This window comes from Puntigrus tetrazona, chromosome 16 (assembly GCF_018831695.1).
Source record: "Puntigrus tetrazona isolate hp1 chromosome 16, ASM1883169v1, whole genome shotgun sequence".
In the NCBI taxonomy this organism is placed as follows: domain Eukaryota; kingdom Metazoa; phylum Chordata; class Actinopteri; order Cypriniformes; family Cyprinidae; genus Puntigrus; species Puntigrus tetrazona.
In genome coordinates this window covers 26,629,660-26,652,159 of record NC_056714.1, presented here as the reverse complement: position 1 = coordinate 26,652,159, position 22,500 = coordinate 26,629,660, and the positions used below count along the sequence as shown (strand labels likewise).

At 37.2% G+C, this 22,500-nt stretch overlaps 1 protein-coding gene across 2 annotated transcripts in view; it reads right to left on the bottom strand.

Annotated features, from left to right (window-relative positions):
* LOC122360976 (mannosyl-oligosaccharide 1,2-alpha-mannosidase IA-like) overlaps positions 1-22,500 on the bottom strand; it is a 289,954-nt gene that overhangs the window by 26,747 nt on the left and 240,707 nt on the right. For both annotated transcript variants that reach the window (XM_043261853.1, XM_043261855.1), the window contains exon 4: positions 15,654-15,734. In XM_043261853.1, coding sequence (XP_043117788.1) covers positions 15,654-15,734 — 81 coding nt within the window. The remainder of the gene's footprint in view (positions 1-15,653; positions 15,735-22,500) is intronic.

Sequence of the window (22,500 nt, the reverse complement as noted above, 5' to 3'; positions counted from 1 at the left end):
TTAATTACAGTTTTGAATTATAAAAATGTATTGAAACCATTAAAATAAAATCCAGAAAAATAAAAATAAAATGCACAATTTAGTAAAGGAAATAATATATATATATATATATATATATATATATATATATATATATATATATATATATATATATATATATATATATATTTTTTTTTTTTTTTTTTAATAGCTGTTAAACATTTAGACATGCTTTTTTTATAAACTTACATTTAAAGTGAAAAACATTTTATTTAACCATTAAAGCAGAGTCCAGGAAACACTAAAATGGGAAAACATGCAATACAGAAAAAAAGAAACCTGGAATATGGGGAAAAATACAATGGGGCTCCAGATAAGAACATTGTTGTGGTGTAGGTGGATATCACTCTGAACGCAAACACTGCAAAGTCTCCTATGCTTCACACTCATGTCCAGTCTTTCACAGATCACATGACTCAGAGAGTGAAAAAAATAACTATCTCAAGCTACTATGACCAACACGTAGCATGATAAAACACAGATCGACAGTCTCTCATTCATACGTTCATATGAATCGGTTCATTTGGTTCAAACGATTCACTGGTCAGAGCTCCCCACTTGTGCTTCGATTAGAGAGAGGCATGTTGGATGTTGGTTGACTTTCATGGACATCTGTTAGATCCGTTCGCCTGATTAACCTGAGCACTCTAATGATTGTGTTCAAACAGACGAGGAGTCGCCGGAGATTAATGAACGCTTCACAGAAGGACCTGAAGGAGAGCAGTCTGGAGGGCTCCAGGAAAACAGAATGATAGAGGGAGGGAGAGATAGAAGCAGAGAAAATAGATGAATGAATAGACTGAAAGAACAATAGATGGATGAAAGGACTGAGTAATAGAATGATGGATGAATGGAATGATAGAATGATGGGAGGATGAATATACTGACAGAGCGATGGACGGATGGATGATGAATGGAAAGATAGAACGATGGATGGATGGAATGATAGAAGGATGGATGAATGGATGACGAATGGAATAATAGAGCAATGGATGGATGGATGGGTGGATGGACGAAATGATAGAAAGATGGATGGATGATGAATGGAAAAATAAATTGATGGATGGATGGAATGATAGATGGATGGATGGATGGATAAAATGAAATAATGATGAATGGATAAATATATACTGACAGAACGATGGATGGATGATGAATGGAAAGATAGACTGATGGATGGATGGAATGATAGATGGATGGATGGATGGATGACAAATGGAATAATAGAACAATGGATGGATTGATGGGTGGATGGACGAAATGATAGAATGAAGGAAGGATGAATATACTGACAGAACGATGGACGGATGGATGATGAATACAAAGACAGAACGATGGATGGATGGAATGATAGAAGGATGGATGAATGGATGACGAATGGAATAATAGAACAATGGATGGATTGATGGGTGGATGGACGAAATGATAGAATGATGGATGGATGATGAATGGAGAAATAAATTGATGGATGGATGGAATGATAGAATGATAGATGGATGGATGGATGGATAAAATGAAAGAATGATGGATGGATGAATATACTGACAGAACGATGGATGGATGATGAATGGAAAGATAGAATGATGGATGGATGGATTGATGAATGGATGAATGAATGAATAGAATGATAGAATGGTGGATGGATAAAAAGATTGACAGAGCAATGGATGGATAAATGGAATGATAGAATAACAGATGGACTGGACTTTATAACTCGCGGATACGATTATTTATTATTATTATCTATTTTATTAGTCATCTCATAATTCTGTCTTCTAACTCACGACTGCAGCTTTGATGTCGCGCAAATCTGGCTTTCTATAAAATCACAATTCTGACTCGCAACTGCAAGTTCATATCTCGCAACTATGAGGAAAAAAAAAGAAGGTTATTGCCATGTTTTTATTCATTGGCGGTAATGGGCTTCAATAACATACCAGAATCAAGGAGGAGGAGGGTCTACAACAGAGCTGATGAAAAGCCCTCAAGCTCTTCACCACCGACTATTCAGATCTTAACGCAAACCGTCCATAAAAACCACAGCTCTGCTTCCTAAACATCTCAGAGCTTCATCAGGACGCCTCTCCAGACCTCCTCGCTCTGATTGGGCCTGATTAATGTCATTAAGTCGTCATGATTGCACAGGAAGAACACTCAGAAGAGGAGGTAAACAAATCAACACGGCCCTCACTTCAAACTCATCAACGAGTTCACCACAGGACAAAAACACTCGGCAGAAGACAAAAACCTACTTCACATTACATCTATACTAAACTACACTAAACTAATCAATACTAGTGAATGAACAACTCTTTAATAAATCCTGTAAGATGTATTTCTCATTCTTAATGTTAGTTAATGCACAGTTATATATACTATTTACTGTATATTATAAAACATATTAGACAATTGTTTACCTGCATATATTCTTTAGTATGTTAATGTACTCTCATTAAAAATAAATATTACTTTTTAATTTAATAAAAAATATATTTTTACATTTTTAGTCCAATATAAATGTAAATATATAATGTATGTTAAAATTATTTTAATAAAATATTACCAAATATTTACAGTTTTATTTTGATATTAACGCTACAGCTTATAACATAATAACAATACAATATTAAAATAAATTAAATTAAAATGATACATTTTGTGTGTGTGTGTGTGTATTAAAAGTATTTGAATGAGATATTATCAAATACATTTTTTTATTTTATTGTACACTATATATTAAAAATACAGTCTTATAACATTGTTTATAAATGAAAACTTCCTGTTGAAACTTTTTAACAACATACAAAAGCAAGTGAATTTTTATTCCAGAAAATGGTGCAAAAATGCGATTATGGTGAATTTAGAAAGATGAGGAGACAAATACAAATTTGCTTTTATTTCATGCTTTTCGTGTTTATTTAACACTTTAAAGCAGCTAAATTGCAAAATAAGGGGAGCTATGTATGCATTCGAGAAGCATTAAATATACTAATATGACTAAAGTACAAACTCAAGTGAAAACAGTGCTAAGAATTGATAAAAAGTAAAACGCTTAGCCGGGATTTCTGGGAATTCATTTACTTCCATCCTCATCGACTCAACACAAACGACTAAGATTTAAACAAGGGCCCTCAAATGTAATTACACACACACACACACACACACACACACACGGGATAACTAGATATGTAATGTCATTATCTTGCTTTGTTTCCATCCATTAGAGCTCAGGCTCTTAAATGTCTTCCTGAGCGCTGTGTGCTTTTATAAAATCCCTAATTAATCGTCTCTTCAGGCCCGTGACCCCAGAGGTCTGTCTTGTTTACTCGCTGTCGAGCTGTTGGAAAACTTATCAGACCTTTCTAATAGAAACACTCGCTGCAGCTTTCTCCGCATTCACAACACCTCCCCGCCGAAACGCGGCAGACGGACGAGCTAAACCCTGATGCGACTGGACAGCACCACCAATCTCTTGCATCATACACAAATTCATAGCAATAAATATTTTTGGCCAGGAAACATGAAATATACGGTACTATTCAAACATTTTTAAAGGCTCTTCTGCTCGCCAAGGCTGCATTTCTTGATGAAAAAAAATACAGTAAAATTTGGAAATATTTTTATAATTTCAAATAAATGTTTTCTGTGTGCATATATTTAAAAAACGCATTTAATTTCTGTGATGCGCAGCCGAATATTCGGCATCATTACTCCAGCCTTCAGTGTCACGTGATCCTTCAGAAATCTTTCTAATATGATTCTAAAAATTCGGATTATTGCCAGTTAAAATCAGTTTTAGCTGCTTAATATTTTGTGGAAACGTTTGTTTAGGATCGTCTGATGAGCAAAAGTTCAAAAGAACATCATTTATTTGAAACGGAAATCATTTACAAACGTCACTTTTGATGCACATTTGCTTAAACGATCCAGTTTTACAACTGTTTTCGAGTATTAAGGAAATCAGTGTATTAGAAAGATTTCTGAAGGATCATGTGACACTGAAGACCGCAGTAATGATACAGAAATAAACGACCCTTTACAATATATCTACATGGAAAACAATTCTTTGAAATCGCTATATCGTTTTACAGTTTTACTGGTTTTATCTTCTTTTTCTCAGCCTTGGAGAGAAAAAGTAACCTCATTAAAAAGATTTGAAATTGCAATGCATCCTTTGACAAGCACTCTTTTAGTAATAAGCCGGTATTTTATCTCATTATTTTCTCCTTATCATTTAGAATCAGATTTTACGCAGCAAAACCGAACCTAGACGCCGCTCCTGGATGATGGGTATTGAGTGATTTGGAGACGGAGCCACGAGGGACATCGCAACAAACGTGTCACGGTCCTTTTGTTCGGCTCGTTTCCCATCTCAACCTCTTATTTCTAGGTTGCCATGGTAACACAGGAGTCACGCACTGCAGTCAACAGCATTTGCCAAAGCAAACAAATCTTCCGGCAGCCTTTCAGCCGTTTCTCCTTGACCCAAACCCGAGCACCGATTCCAGCTCAAACTCCAGCAGCAGACAGGCGCTTCGTTGCGAACAAGGCCTTTTCGCGTGTTGCTGAACGTTCGGCGACGTTTACATCCGCTCAAATGAAAACTCAAGTCATTGAGGCGCTTTTGGCCTCTTCGGACGTTTCCCTCAGATAAAGACAAACGCATGTTGCAGACACCTAAGTATTGGCTGAGCCGATGTGGTCAACCAATTCTGGAACCGCACAAGCATTTCATATATTATAAAACATGCACGATTATGAATTAATACGATCATTTCTCTAGAACACGAGGGCCGGCTCGACTGCTTAGTGTCCTAAGTGCGGAAAAAATCATCGCTCGTCGAAGTTTCTTCGTCAGGTTTGGAGAAATGCATCGGTGTCTTTGCAGTGAATGGGTGCCGTCAGAATCAGAGTCCAAACAGCTGATCAAAACATGGCAATAATCCACACCGCTCCAGTCCATCGGGCAATTCATCTGCGTTTGTGAGAAACAAATCCATCAATAAGATGTTTTTCATTTCTATAATCCATAATAATGGATCCTCGAATGAGAAAGTCTCGAAAAGTCACCCAGATATTTGGTTTTGGCTGGTAAACGCTGCTTGATCCGTGCAGACTTCTCTCTTGATTCAGACCAGACCACAAAAGCAGCATTATGGATTATTAAAATTAAGTTAAAAGCATCTTTTGTCTTCTCTAGATATTAATTGACGGACTGAAGTGGTGTGGATTATTGCGGTGTTTTGATCACCTGTTTGGACTCTCATTCTGACGGCACCCATTCACATCCATGATGCAATGCTACATTTCTCCAAACCCGACGGAGAAACAGACTACAGCTGCATCCCGAGGGTGAGGACATATGCCAAAAATGATCATTTTTGGGCGAACTATTTAAAGAGTCAGGTACAGTCATTAATCCATTTCAACGCAAAATGCAATTGACGTAAAATGGTGTTACAAATTCACAAACCGGTTCTCCTCTTGTTGCATGAAAGATTACCAAATTGTGATCAACACCCGAACGTTTTATTCTACGAAGCGGTTACGTGCATGAAAATGCATCCTGAAAATCACGTGCACGTGAACAAACGCACGACCGTATATATATCATTACATGATGAGACAGAACGAATAAAGCGCATCTTTACGAAACGCAGGGCCACAGGCGGCTTAATATTTCGCAGTTGTTGCCCAGGAGATAGGACATAAAAAAAAAAAGTGCAATATTACTTATAAAAGAAACGGCACACAGCTGTTGGAGGCTCATTGATTTATATGATCGAAGACAACACTGGTTTTCCTTCCCCTGCGGGACTCGGCACATCAAAGCCAGCTCGCTTTAACTACAGGAAAAAAATGGTGCTGCAGAAGTTGATTTCATTGAGCGACACTCTTTCAATTACAGCCGCTCTGATCCCTGGGAAAGCCTCCGACGGGAAAGCTGCAGGGGTCAGATGAGAGCTTCAAAACAACACGAGACGTTGACTTTCTTTCCTTTTCAGAATTAAAAGAGCGTCCCGTGAGACGGCTGCTAAACCTGTGGCTTCCTTTCACGTGTTTAACCTTTACGAGCGCCAACGTCGTTTTCCCTCCGTCACACAGAGACTCGGATCACGCGGAGCGGACTAAGCGGCCACCGGAGGGCCCCCAAGAGTAGCTCACGTGAAATTTTACTTTGTTATATATTACGCCGATGGGTAAAAGTAATTATTTTATAATCATATATATTTTTTCTGAGCTTGTCTTTCTGTGGCTCGGCGCCAGCCAAAGCGCCACGCGTCAAACGCTTAAATTGTTCGCGTTTGTGGGTGGAAGGGAACGAATTCAAAATAGTTATTTCCATTTAACTCTATTGGCAGCGAGCGAACTTGCGAATCGCTTCTGTTTCATGAACTGATAACAGCTTAGCATTGTTTACCTTAGTCTACCTTTTAGAGACGCTCTCTGCCGTTTAATTTTTATTGTACAAACACGCAAGATGTAATAAAATTACAACTTAAACTCGATACGGTGTGTCCGACAATATAAACTAAATACTTTCTGATGTTCGTTTATTTTTTATTTCATGTTTTTTGTAAAAAAAAAATGCCAGGCAGGTGGGACAAATACACTTCATTTTCGTATAAAGTAAAAAAAAATTACTTAACATTTAATTTTGTTATTGCGGGCTGTAAAAATAAAACTACAAAAAAATTTGCTAAATAAAAAAATTTATATTAGATTGAGATTAATTTTTGCACAAATAAATAGTTTTATTATATTTTCACTTGAACATACAGTAGTGCTATTATTAACTAAAAATATATGTGTAAAAATTCAATTAATTTCAATAAAGCTTATATATATATATATATATATATATATATATATTTTTTTTTATATAACATTCAGTGTTATTATTGTCAACTAAATATATTACAAATATATTAATGTATTTAGAAAACATAAAAAAACTATATCTAAATATAAATAGAAGTACATAGGTTATACTTAACACTGACAGCATTGCATAAATGCACTTTCCCACCACATTTAAACAGATAAATCTTTTCCTCCAATTCCACCCTGCCTTCTATTTCTTTTTCCGATCTCACGAGGCATTCGCTCATTTAAACAACTGCAGGATGCGCAGAACTGATTACCACAGATCACCAGGGCGGCTTTCATTTTCCCAGCACAGATGCCGTCTATTTATTCAGGCCTGTCGATGGGAGAGAGCTAAAGCGCCATACAGCCAGAGGGACGTCCTCGCCGCAAAAGCCCAATACCCAACACAACCATAAACCACGTCATAGCCATACATTACAGTCACCCACAGCTATTTACAGCACGGATCCTGAACACCGAACCCGCTGGGGAGCCTTCCTAAATATCCTCACTGTCTCTTTAAGGACACGCCATTAGCTAATGATGCTACGCCAACTCCATTTCATCTCACTGCTAGTCGAATGCACGTACAAACTAAACAAATGCATAATGGCTTCGTAAAGCTTCGTAATAATGCACTAATTCACCTGCGCGCCTCACTTTAGAGTGGAAAAAGCAAGATGCAAGCAATTACGTGTCTTTTCGAGGGAAGCAAATGGGCGATATTATTCATTATTTAGCGCGTAATTGATTGCGGCGGCCCGGCCTTGTAACCTCTCTCGCAATTAACGCGCTGCTTTTATGCGCTTAATTAATAGTCGTTGCAGCTTCACGTCGGAAAACACACACACGTACTGTACATGCACACTCAATTAGACTCTTAAATGTAAACGAGAGACAAAATTCTGCTGTAGTTTACGCAGGACCCCTGCGGGACGAGCACGTTAATCAGAAGAAACGGACACGGGAAAATATGAAACCATTAGATGACCGTTAGATGCACGTTTGGATAAAGTTTTAAGCTAATGTGCAAGATATTTTTTAAAGACAAACTGAGATGTGTAGAGAATACAATTAGCAGAATTAGTAAATAATACAAATTAGTAGAATTAGCTTAGTAGAATCCAGAAAGCACAATGAATAATCGACATATTATTGCATAATTTTTACAGATGCTACTAGTTTATCTTAAATTAAACCACAGATGCAAAATGCCAACCTGAAATACACCAGGACTCTTATTTTGAAAGTATATGCTTTACTATTGCAGGCTGCTTATTCAAAAAGATGGAATCAAATATGCAATGTAAAATATTTTACGATATCACGTAAACATTAAAGTAAACATTGTCAAAGAACAGGCCTCAAACAGCAAATTGAGACATTCATTATATTTAGAAAGAAATGTTTTGGTTCAATATTGTGTAAATATATAAATTACGAAAAAATGTTTTAATATATATATATATATATATATATATTCATACACAATGGTAATTCAAAGTGCTTTACAAGAGAGGAAATAAAATAATTACAAGATTTAAATAACAATAAAAGAAATTAAAATCAAATAAAAACACTGATTTAAGATAAATTGAATTTAAAGCAAAGAGATTGATTTAAAACAGTTTAAAATGAAAGAAGCAAACAGTTGGGACGCAGCACAGTGCTCATTCTGTAAAAGCACAACTAAACAGATGAGTTTTGAGTCTGGATTTAAAAGTGACTAATGTTTCAGCACATCTGATCTCTTCAGGAAGCTGCTTCCAGATGCGAGCAGCATAATAACTAAAAGCAGATTCTCCTTGTTTGGTGTGAACCTTTGGTATTTCTAACTGACTTGATCCTAGTGGTCTGAGTGGTCTGTTAGGTGTATAAATAGTGATCATATCTGCAATGTATTTAGGTCCTGGTTCATTGAGTGATTTATAGATGAGTAAAAGTGCTTTAAAATCAATACTAAAAGTCACTGGAAGTAGGTGGCAACAAGTCACTGTCTTGATGAGCGAGTCATTGATTCAAACGATTCATTCAAACAGCTGATTCATTCAAGCGCACTGCCATTTTCTAGACAAGAAAAAACAAGTTTTGAAAAAACAAGCAACATGATCCGCCAGCGGGGTAAGCAAAATAATCTTATTTCAAACAGAAAACAAGATTATCTTGCTTATCCCATTGGCAGATTATTTTACGTGTTTCGAGCAAAAACTCCTTAAAAGAATCGCTCTAACTCTGTCGTCATTTACTCTCGAGCAGTTCCCGAACCTGTATGAATCTCTTTGTTCTGTTGAACACAAAGCAATTATTTTGACCGCAATGTTTTGGGTCACCATTGACTTCCATGGTATTTTTTTTCCTGCTATGGAAGCCGGTGGTGACCCAAAACCGCCTGGTTAAAAACCGTCTTCGAAATGCCTTCCTGTCTGTCGAACGAATGGCTTGATTCATCCGGTAACGATTCAGACTTCTTCCGCGGCTTTGATCGGCTCCGAGTCGTTCTTCAACCCGCTTTGGCTGCGTTTCTAAATAAAGAAAAGCGCTCTCGACATCCTCCGAAACACTCGCGGCGCTCTCTGCTCGACAAAACGAGATGCGATCAAAAATAATTCACCCTCTTCCGCCCTTCCCACGCTTTTATCTCTTGGTAACAAGCAGTTTGGACTCAGATGTGAACGAGCAACATTTGGGCATCTGTTGCCTCGACACCTGCTTGGTTTTTACCGAGAAAAAACCCAAAAAAACCAAGCCAAGCAGCTGCTGTGTTATTTATATTCAATGTATTCTTCCTTTCTAGTTAGATGATCCACCGCCTCGATGTCTAAAAAAATACACGTCCAAATATGTGTCCAGTAAACATATCCGAATGCGTTTTCGTGAACACGGAGACACTAAACCGAGTTCAGAAGAGGACAAGCGGCTCATAACCCTGTCGTGAAATTTACGGGCAGCGGCGACCGAGCGCCTCTCCTTCGGCCCGGACCCACAAATCAACATCAAACTCTCTTCCCCGCGGAAGGAAGGCTCAACTTTCTGGGAAAGCATCGATTGCGAGCGCAGGCTTCTGGGATCGATGGCGCTCTCGTTGTTTAAAGCAATGGCCTTTAGCCCATAAACAGCATTTTGCGCGGAGGAGATCGAACGTCTTTGTAATAATGACAGACGGGACGCTTCTGCCTGAAATTTGCATGCTTCCGACGCAACTCCCGTTAACTCCACAACATCTCCTACCCGACTGCTTAAAGGAACAGTTCACATTAAAAAAACGCCCCGGTTTTGCATAAAATGCGGATGGAACTGCAAAAAGGAATTTACTGTGTCGGCAAATTTTGGATGAGCAAAATAAAAGCAGGGCTGCGCGATGAATCAAATAACTGCATTTTAAAAAAAAAAGCTTTGGAAAATTTTCATTATATTTTTTTGAAAACATTATTTGCTTTTGTATGCATTTGATAGCTTCTGATAATAAATAAGTGTTAAAACGCACACAAATATGTGTGTGCGTGTGTGTGCGTGTGTGTGTGTGTGTGTGTGTGTGTGTGTGTGTGTGTGTAAAAACAAAATCCTCAGAATATCTGTGAAATTATATACATTATTATTGTATTTCGTGTGAAATTGCGACATGCGTTTTGTAACTAAACCATTACAGTGGAGTCTAGAACCATTTAAACGGACAAAAAAAGAATCTAGAGCAATTAAAATGGGTAAAGAATAAAAAAATAAACCTAAATATGATCTGCCTAAAGAACGAGTCCTTATTTCACCCTAAAATCAAAGAAGGAAGAAATGAGAAATCGTGTTTTGCTTTAGGAAGATGTCTAATCAGCAAGTTATCTTTTTTTTGTTGTTTTAGAAATGCCTCAGTTTGTGAAAGTTCTTGATCTAAACGCACTCGGTTTTTTCGAGCGCTTTGGAAATCAAGCGGCGTGACGAAACCTAACTGCAACCAAAACGCAACACTGCGAAAGGCTCTGTTCTTTGCGCACAACCGGCAGCGACGACTTCTGAGTTACACGGAAAGCGTAACTTCATCAAGCACAATAACGGGCGTTCAGAGAGCAATGACTTCATCTCCCGCCAGCCAGGTTCGACTCATCTCGTTAGCAGCCGTTGCTTTTCCCATGCTCTCAAAATCCGAACTGCATCCAGGGATCGAGTACGAAAGGCTCCTGAACACCCGGCTGTTTTTCGGGGCGACAGCCTTCATCTTTTTGCAAAAAAACTGAGAACTGCGGGACTTTTTAAATGCATTCGGACGGGCTTTCATGCTTCCATGCCGGCTGACATGCGGTTATACCAACAGCCAAATGTAAATAAAGCAGCGGGGAAAAGAAAAGGCTAAATTGAACAGGTACTTGTGAATTTAATGACTGTATCAATAATGCAGCAGCAGGAGAATCACCCGTGCATGATGTTTATTCAGGTCAACCTGACGTCCTGAATGGTTTGATACGATCGCTGTAGCTCGACTGATAAAACATTTATGTATAGACGGATCCCGCGGGCTGACAGAGGTGAGGCAATGACACAGAGACGCAAGCTAATACCCTTCCGTCAGCCGTGATTTGATCTTCAGGCAGTTCCTCAGAGAAACAGGCTATAGGCGTTTGACGTAACTGCTGTAATGGTTATACGAGGAATATTTCAAGATGCTGCAGGTGCAGAGAGGACGGCCTTTAATAATCCAATCGCTCAAGTAAATAGCGTACAGAGCTCTTAGCTGCTGAGCTACAATCGGAGAGATAAATCGAGAAAACACGAAGCCGGTGAGGCGTTCGAGTCCTCCTGGAAAGTTAGAAAAATCAACCCGTGAAGCTGCTCTAAATTGAATCAACGCATTTTATTGTAAATGTGCAATATTACAGTATTAATGCATGCAACTTACACTAAAAAAAAGGGTGGTCAAATAATTTTTACTTAAATTTTGCAAATAATTCTACAAATACCATGCAATATTAAATTAAACATGAACACTGAAATATAATTTTCTTGTAAAATGAATGTAATCTTTGTTCGAAATGTTTTTCTACGTTGTAGATAGTTGTTTTTTTAAATGGAAAAAATTATTTTAACAAATACAGACTTAATTGCACATAATATTATTATTAAGTATTTACTTTTTACTTTACTTTTAAATTTACATTATATATGTGTGTGTGTGTGTGCTAATTTTACTTGTATTTATTTTCATTTATTAAAAATTTTTTTGCATTAATACAAATACTGCCGGATCCATTGCATAACTTTTTTATACATATTTTCATATATATATTTATATCAAAATATGTATGAAAATATTAAATAATTTTGCATACATATTCAGAGAATATAGATTTAAAGTTTGCATTGAAAAAAAAATATATATATATATATAAATATATATATATATATATATATATATATATATATATATATATATATTTATTTATTTATTTTTTTTTCATAACATTTATCTTATTTTAAGAATGTTTTAAGAAAAAAAACACATGTCATAAACATGCAAGGACACATACAGTAGATCATTAGTCTATGCCAGGTGCTAATTATAACAATACAATCTGCTCTCCCCTACTAGGTCAGTTACTCACAGATGTGCATCAAGCCAAGCGACTGATGAATGGAAATGGCGCTTTTACCGTGTTCGGGTCAGCTGGCGTATCTGCGGGTTCTTACCGTAAATTAGCACACGCGCAGAGGTGATATAATGACCTTCGGTTTCATACTAACGAGGGCGACGCAGCTGACTGATGTTCTGCTGGAAAGTGGAAGAAGACATTCATCTGCAGCCACGGTGTGCGGGGACAGTTTACAGAGCCAAAGATTACAGCCCAGTCTGTGCTTTTTGAGTAGTTTGCATAATTTCACAGGTCGTCATACACTGTAGGTGAATGATACGAGTCTCGCTTGGTGGTACATGCACGCGAAGAAAACACGAGTTAGGTCACCTTTACCGAGCAGCCGAGTGTGTAATGAACGCTAATGTAGAGACATTAATGTGAAGACTGAATAATGGGATGAACATTACACCGCATTATCCATTTACAAAGTTTACACACATTTAAAAATGATGACATTACATTTTATTATAATAATAATAATGCCTTTAAAATGCCTTTAAAGTGTAAGGATGGACTGTTTATCATGTGTGCGAGCCCAAAATGATCTATCAAAAACTTTTTCACATGAGCCAGATGGATGTTAAAGGATACGGCACCAATTAGATTTTTTTATATTTCAATTTAAAAATAGTACGAATGCAATCACTTTGAAACGGACAACCGATAAATGGCTTATAAAATTCTGGAAGGTTTTAATGTAAAATAAAACCGTCGCAGAAAAAATAAAAACAATAAATAAATAAATAACCACAAAGTAAAATATATAGAAATAAATAATGATAAAATTATTCAAAAAGACAGAAATGAATTTTATGCATATACTCTATGCGATGCTTCTTTAGAGAGTGACAATTATAAAACTAAATAAAACTAAAGAAATAAAAGATGAAAACGTAGGAAACTTTTATCTTCCGTGACTTTTCTATGTCTAGACATCACACTTTTAGAATTCCCTTATATGATATATTCAGGCTGTCTTGTGAAAACTGGCTCTTAAATAAAAAAGAATAAAAATTAAATAAAAAATCTGTATCAATAATGGATACCGATAATGCACCATGCATCCTTAAAAAAAAAGTTCAAAATACAAAATAGTAATTGACTGATATTATTACTGAAATCCCAGACTGACTCAATTTAGTGTTTTAGAGTAAAGAACAAATAACATCCACGACAGAGACAATGTCATAATGTTTAGCCTACAGAGAGAGAGAGATTTAATCGGCAACTCTTTCCTTTGAACAAGTGCATGCTGTGCGCTGCAGCCGGAGCCCTGTGATGTTTCCCTGAAAGCTCCTACCTCTTGCCGTCGGCGTGATTTACACACCGTGGCCGTTTCGCAAAAGTGGGTTTTTCCAATCACCCGCCCTTATCTGAATGGGGCGTAACCCCCCCCGGAAGCTCAGGGAAGGAGACGGATGAGATAAATCTACATCCTGAACACACATGCATGATGGATTCCCAGCGTACATGAATGCAGGGATAGATCACCGCGGACTGCTGAGCTCCCCGGAGAGATTTATCAGAGACGCGGACAACAAACTCCATCGCAGAAACTCATGCGCGTTTTCAGCGAAGCAAAGCCGAAGCATCACAACCGCATCATGTTTATCAGAGACGAACGCGACGGCTAAATGGCATAAAAAAACATCTGCTCAGATGTGCTGAAGTCAGTTCGTCCAGGCAACTCTGTCAAATAACCAAAATTTCGAATGCTTCTAAATGTAAACCACAAACAAATGAGAGAAATAAAATCCCTAGTTCAGCTAAAGTAGGCTAAAAGTGAATTTGAGATCAATCGATAATCGGTTTAACCGATATTTCTACAGATATTTTCAACTAATAGTTACATTTATACAAATGTGGAAGTCACCTTTTACTTTTATATAACTCAATTTGAGAACCTTAAACTTTGTAAGTTTAGTTAGCTTGTTGTTATTATTGTTGTCGCTGTTGCAGTTGTTGTTATACAAATGTAAGTTGTTACTGAGATACATACAGACTGTCTGGTCATGCTATATGAAATAATCTCCTTAAATGTGCTGAAGAGAATGTTAATATAAGCCATAACGATTTAAATAGCCAAGTCAAGAAGAAAATACTGCAGGAAGACATCAGTTCTAGAGATTGAATATTTTAAGCACCATATTTGTATTATATACATGCATTTTTTTATTGCTATTGACGTCCCATTTATATGTTTAAAGTCTGTCAAATTTTGTATAGCTAATTTTTCCAATAACTAGATTTACGACAGAAACCTAAAGAAAGCTCAAAGTGACTCAGAATCAGAGAAAAACCGATAATCGGTTTTACAGATATTTTACCAATATTTTCAACTAAGGATCACATTTATGCAAAGTTGCTAGTCTTCCTTGACATTTTTACATTTAGACAATTAACGGATGCTTTTATCCAAAGAGGTACTGGAAAAAAACATATTTTTTCACATTTATTCATGTTTTCCGTTTAAAAGCTTTAAACTTTGTCAATGAATTTAGCCTTTTCCACTAGTGTGGATGCTGCTTCTGTTCTTTTTATAAAAAAAAAATGCTATGTTTATTTTGTCTTGATATGAAAATGAAATTAAACAAAACAAGTAAAACAGTGAATAAATATCGGTACTGCGTATCGGTTACTGAACATACAGATAATTGGCATTACTACATGATCTAAACATAATTTTGTCCAATCTAATAAAAATGGAGATTATCACATTTGTGTTCCTACAAATGCACGAATACTGCTCCCATCTTTCAAACAAGTATGTCTATGTTGAGCATCTCAATGCTCAGTGAAACATCAAGACGACTCATCTGATGTGTATATGTAGCACAGATCTATAAACACAGATGGATGGTCTCGGAAAACACAGAGCATCTGTCTTGCTCTTTGACTAATTCTGACTGAAAATCAATGTCCATTAGGCTGACTCACCACTCCGAGTGTCGACCGTATTTCATTTTCAGCTCTAAAATGATGCCCTCGGGTTCCAAAACTCGGCCCGTTTCAGAAGAACCGCACATACGTGATCTCGCTGTGACTCTCGTGATCGAACGTGAACTCCTGTTCCAGCTAATTACGTTGAAACGAGTCAAACTTGAGCGAGAAGAACAGATTGAATCTTACCTCAGCTCCCGTCAGGTAGTACGCAGAGAGAAGACCGCCAACGTAACGGATGTTCACCTCGAACAGAGACGCCTCTCCGTTCTGCAGGAAACAAACAAGATTAAGAAACTCACCTTTGTGTCTCAGAAAGGTTATTAATCGCATTAATAACTGAGGAAAACATTTTCCAACATAGCGATATAGCAAGGCCATGTTCATGCAACACTTTGTTTAGGAACCTAAATAGGTGTTTTTTACCTAAATAGGTGTTGAGAGCCATTGCAATATATAAATAATATATGTAAATGAACGCATTATGAAGAATTAAGTTCCCTTAATATTTTGAGATGAAGCTGTTACTTGTACTACCTTTAGATTCATGCATTTGAATTGTATTTAAAATGTCCCGTCAACTTGAATTTGAGTTTTAACAAACAATAAACTACATAAATAAACTTTTTTTCTTCAAAAGTGCAGAAATCTTACCTTATGCACGACTGACAAATACACATCACTAATAGAATTTTTTTTTTATATATGCAATTCAAACGCATCAATCCTAAACGTAGGGTTCGAGATTTAAAAAAAAGGGATAGAAAGAGTATAGAAAATGGTCTTGAGCTACCAAACCTGTTCCTGTTTTTTTTGCAGTCTTTCAGAAACATAATGAAATAATAAAAATGCACGACCGCTTTAAAGTCCATTCACATCTCACAAGTGTTTTCTGGAGTGACCTCTGGCCGTGTCGCTCAGCGACTCGTATTCAATGCAGCAGAGCTTTCCTACTGCGGGGAAACGGCCCAGATCTCTGCGGCCAGGGCCGAGAGGGCAGGCCGTTATTAAGCGCTTTTAGACAATGAATCCCGCCGCTGGAAGTCTAAAGAGGCTATCGATTTATGAGGGAGTGTGAATAATAACAATTGTGCAACATGAGCTTTTCTCAGCAAGACCGCTATGAATCGTTTTTTCCTATTGCAAATCAAACCTCGAAGTGAGTGCATTTAATGGCCGACATTATTTGAAGGTAAAGCTGAAGATACCTCGAAAAAGTAATATCCTTCCACGGAAACATTTATGCAGCGTTTCCATTAAATAACCAGGTTTGAAAAAACACCATAAACAACCGTTTTTGACTCGAAAAGGCTAATAATGTAGCACACGAGCCACTTAAAATACTTTCAACGTGTTTTATATGTTTACGGTATTACTGTGTTGTACCGCAAAAAAAGAGCATGCCTGAAATTCTGCAAAACATCTCCTTTTATTCACAGATGAAATTAAAGTTAAAGATCCATCTAATCTGAATGAAACTGACTCATCAAGTGGGTTTATTAATCAACATCTAAAGCATGTTTAATATTTACCTTCAACATAATAAAGTCGTTTCATTCATACTGTTCAAAGAAAGCAAGGTCTGACATTAATGCAGTGTTTCCATGACGCAAAACCAAAACTATACCACATACAGTGATATTACTTTTGAGTTATATCACCATTATGCATGTTTTTGTTACGCGGTGTCCTATAATACAGAATATTCAGGCCTAAGGAGACACAATACGTCAGCATAATTACAATCACTTGAGTTCGCGAGGAGTTGAGGTGACAAGAGTCCTTATTGACTTGCAGCCACTTACAGGAAGGAAGCAGAACCTCTGGAGAATATGATAAGAGAATTATAGCAGAGAACCACTGAGTCTAATCACCTCCTCAATCCGTTCATCGATGCCCTGATCAACAGCACACTTAAATCACACACACATCTGACATCTAAAGAGGCTTCCAGCTCCAAGTGTGTCGCAGCAGAACGACAGCAGTCATCTATCACAGCCTGCTCCAGACGAAGAGAGACGACGATCCGAAAGACTCAAGCCTTCGCTGCGAGCCAAATGAAAGTAATCCCAACTCACACAGAGAGTATTTCCGTCTTAAATCAGCTGCCGAACAATCCGCGGCGGCAAAACAGAGCATGTTTGAGGAAAGCGCGCTAAACAACCGTGCATTAAGAGAGGGTTTAAAAGGATTATCCTGCAAGAAATCAGACAAATCCCAAGCTACGACGCTTAAGCAGGTATTTGTGGGTAATTGTGTCTTTCTGTTGTAGCAAACACGAATGCTGAATGGCTCTCGCTCCGTTTTCTGTGACACCGCAGTGTCTATAAAATAAAACAACGGTTGAAAATCAAACAGTCAAGGAGTTTGTTTCTTCATCAGATTCTCAGCAACGGATGCTCTGCAGTGAATGGGTTTCCAGGAAGAGCGTTATTATGGGCTATTTTAATTAAAAATGATGGATTCGTTCAGATGTTTAACTGTAGAGCTGGGTATTACTGCGATCTCATTCCGACGGCACCCATCCACTGCAGAGCAAAGCTACATTTCTCCAAGTCTGACCAAGAAACAAACTCATCCTGGTCTCGGATGGACTGCATTTACAGCTCATTTAAATTCGTGGGCGACCCGTTTAAAACAAAGAAAAATTATAGCGATTAATATTAAAATGAACGCGAAGATATTTTCGTTCTTTTTGTCTTGTGACAGGATTTTGTTGGAAAAACTGAGAGAACATAATCAGCCGGATTTGCTTGAACCTGTCCATTACCCTTCACTTCTGCACTCCGTAATAGCCGGGTGGTTTCAATCAGGCGCGTTGCATTATTATAACCGCCAGACCTCTGGGCTGCAGAGTGGTCATGGGTAATGGCTGCACTGTCAAGCTAATGGCATCAAATTAGCATTTTAATTCCTGCACGTTTGGCAGGTGGCACGCAAGGAAGGCCGCCGCAGAGACGCTATTGTTAGCGGCACAAAAAAACGGAGCGGCCCGAGATAATGAATGAAATAGCTGCGGCTAAAAATACAGCACGCTGAAAGCTCCTACAGAGCTTCAGAGACACGGCGGCGTTGCGCTGCTCTGGCAAGCATCGAGTGGAACAGGAACAGATTTAGAGCCGGCTTGGTTCAGAAGAGAGGCGATGTGGGAGTGTGCTAATATGATTAGCCACCAGAGGATCTGTAGTGTGTAGAGAAAGTCTGTTTCGCAGGACACACACACAACTGGCTTCAGGTGTTTAACCCTCGCTGTTTCTGCAGCGTGTGATATATTCATGACTTTTTCAAACCGACATTTGTTGGCAGAAACAATGCAGAACATACACTGATCGATTGCTTTTCGAATCATTGGAGTTGGAGTTATTAAGCATATGTAACTACACGAACGGCAAATATTCTGTAATATATGCGTAGATATTACACACATGCAGTAGTCGACATTTAAAGCGGATCGCAAAAGCTCAAAGTTGTTGTAAGACAAGAATGCATTTGGGTTCAGGTTTATATCCACTTCGAATGTTAACTACTGTATTTACATGTATATACGAACCTGCTCTCATGCACCTCTGTACACTTTTTGTGCATGCTTAGCCTCAGTTTCAAAGAGAAATGGTCACTGGGTTCGGTGCGTGAACCCTGGCACGTTTTATTACGTCGCCTCAGTTACATATCGCGACGGTTCAGAATCGAAATATCCATTAAAAGTTAATATCATGTTGGAAATCTGCCCTACAACAAATCAACCCTAAACTAAACTAAACGTGCAAAACTGATATAAAAATGCATTTGTGTGTGTATAAAAATGTGCGTATAAAAATTTCACATGCAGCTATAAATAAATACATAGTTAATTTTGACTAATTATGATATAATTAACATAATATAACAAAATTAATATTATTTTTTATTTTGTCACACAGCAGCACATTATTTTCAGATAGTGAACAAATCTGGTATTCTATTAAGTATTATGATTTATGGAAATTATGCAGATTGAAGTGTATTTCACTCACTATTTTATCAGAAGACATTTACGGGGGATTTTCTACATTAACTGGATGCAAAAAAATCTGAATCTGAATTCTTTGGGTTAGACATATTGCTAAACACTGTCAAAATCAACAGTAGCTATCAAAATGGATTTCCATTTTCTTATACGGCTCCAGAAAATGTTGAATATATTGATTCTTTAAATATACCGAATCACGCGTATTGAATCTTTGAATTCTCACTCATGCAGCATGATAATGAGGCTAAATGCTTACTGTGGATTAATGCGTTCTGTTTTTATTGACGTACTATTTTTAAAAATTGCAGACGGCGTTTAGGTCTCATGTGCAACCTCAGTGTCTGTACTAGTGCACGAGTGAGAAATAGTGAAGCAAGCGCATCTTGATTCCCGCTAAACTGTCAGGCAGGTGTTGGCAAACGCTGACGGATGTGTTATATCTACTGCTCCTGCCATCACTTAGCGCGTGGAGACACTAACAGTCCAGCAAAAACATGCTTGAACGAGTAAAAAGAGATTCGCACAAACTGGGCCGTGATTAAAGACGGCAATTAGCCGTAATAAGCCCTCGGTGATCGTCAAGACGGACCCGTTATCAGGTCTATCTCAAGCCGAGACGTTCTTGCACGCGGCGTTTTGTAGAACTGGGGTCGAGCTCAACCGGGTCGAGCTGGGAGCAAAAAATAAAATGTCATCCTAATAAGACGTCGTATGCATCCAGCTCTCTTTGCACTAAAAACACTGATTACGGAGAGAAACTTCACACATCGAAAATTCACGTTTACAGGCTTAAATGAGCAAATTAATTGCAGGACGACCGAAAGCATGATAAACATTAGAGGTAACACCGTCTACATAATAGCTAGAAAAGCAATGTAAATGCAAAGTAATGCAAAAAATAAATTAGCATTACTTTCTATAAGAATTAAACCTTAGTAACAATTAGTAAAGTAATATTGTAATTTACCTTTAAAAGTAACTTGCCATAAGATTAGGCAGAAGTGTTGTTTTTTACCTGAACCAGTGCAAATGAGATAATCATGTTAAACAACAGTTCAGTGAATTAGAAGTTAATACATTTTTAGACACAGCACACAGCTGTTGTGGACTCTCTGTGGTTTTGAATCAATTGAGTCGACGATTCAGTGACTCGTTCCAAATGAATCAGCTGCTTCACTGTATTACTGTTACGTCTAGATCCGTGAAGAGTGATAATAAAATGCACGAGCTTTTCTGATGCTCTTCCTCTTCTTCACTGGAATCAGTTTCTGTTTCTTCCCACGCAGTGCGGCACATATCTGAATTAAAGCATTCAAACGAGCCACTTTTTGTTCCTTTTAATACCAGCGTAGCATGGAAACGCACGCATTCTTTCAGGGTCCTCTTTAAAAAACAAACGTGTTCGTGCGTGAATCGCGAGCGTCTTGAAGATCTTCGGCGGCTCCAGCCATGGACAGCATGAGTGATACTCTCATTTGGCTGTTCTTCGGAGGCTAATTCCCATCACTTTCGGGTCACCTTCACTTTAAGGAGCTCATTCCTCACTGACAGCCTGGAGATCTTCAGAGACTCTCATTTATTTAGATAGAGTTGGAACACAGATGGATCCATTACGCTGAGGGTATCAAGAGGCTACTTTGAGAAGAACATTTCGAGTTGGAGTGTGTTGAGCTCTTAAAAGTAAATCCGTGCAAACTAAATCAAACACTGCGGCGGTGTGACGTGAGAATGCAATATGGACAAAAGTATTGGCACCCCCCTTTCTGTAGAACAGAAAAAGGCGCTTGCAAAACTGCGGCGACAAAGATGGAAACGCGATTCGTGTATTTCAAAATTGATTTCCATCTCTGTGTACAAGTCACTGGTGTTTAGAGATGAGTTTCTGGCTCAAGGTCTGCATTTAAAGCCACACCACAGGTGTTCAGCGCTCCAAACTGCTGCTATCAATTCCCTGCAATATCATTATATGCTTTTACATTAAGATTTGTACTCATGGATATTACTAAAGTAGTTAAACCTGTTCACACACACACACACACACACACACACACACACACACGTATATATATATATATATATATTGTATATGAAGAGTGAATTAGCAAAACAGATTCTAAAACTCAGTTTTTAACAATTTCCAGAAATCATTCTGCAAACTGCATAAAATGTATTTGAAATATATATTGTTAAATATATATTTTTATTATATATTCAGTCATAAAATGTATTCTAATATAAGTGACCCTGGAGTAAATAAAAATGTTTAAGTAAATAAAAAATATATCAAAATAAATCACATTTTCTTTCATGCCAAAAATCATTGGGATATTAAGGAAAGATCATGCTCCGTGATAAATATATTTTGTAACTTAATTTTGGATTAGTAATAGCTAAGAACCTCACCTGGACAACTTTAAAGGTGGTTTTCTCAATATTTAGATTTTTTTGGCTTCCAGATTTCCAAATGGTTTCATCTCTGTCATATTTTGCGTCATCCTAATAAACCACCAATCAATGGAAAGCTTATTTATTCAGCTGTATGAAATAAATGTGGAAAAAAAATCCTTATGACTGGTTTTGAGCTCTGGCGTCACATATATTAATAAATAAGTACTATATTTTTGTGAACTGTTTTAATCTGTATAGTAATGAGATTTTATTTGCATTATGACCATTAGAATTGGGGGATAATATATATATTTTTTTTAATTATTAATCTTTTTCATTTTTTTAACATTTTATTGGTTTTGTCATTTTTATTTTATTTAATTTTTCAATTCATTTTTATTAGAATTTTTCGGTTTTAGTTATTCTAGATCAAGCTGATTTGACACCTAACTGAAATAAAATGATAATAATAAACCACCAATCAATGGAAAGCTTATTTATTCAGCTGTATGAAATAAATGTGAAAAATATATATATATATCCTTATGACTGGTTTTGAGCTCTGGCGTCACATATAATAAATAAGTACTATATTTTTGTCCTGAAATATATATATATATATATATATATATATATATA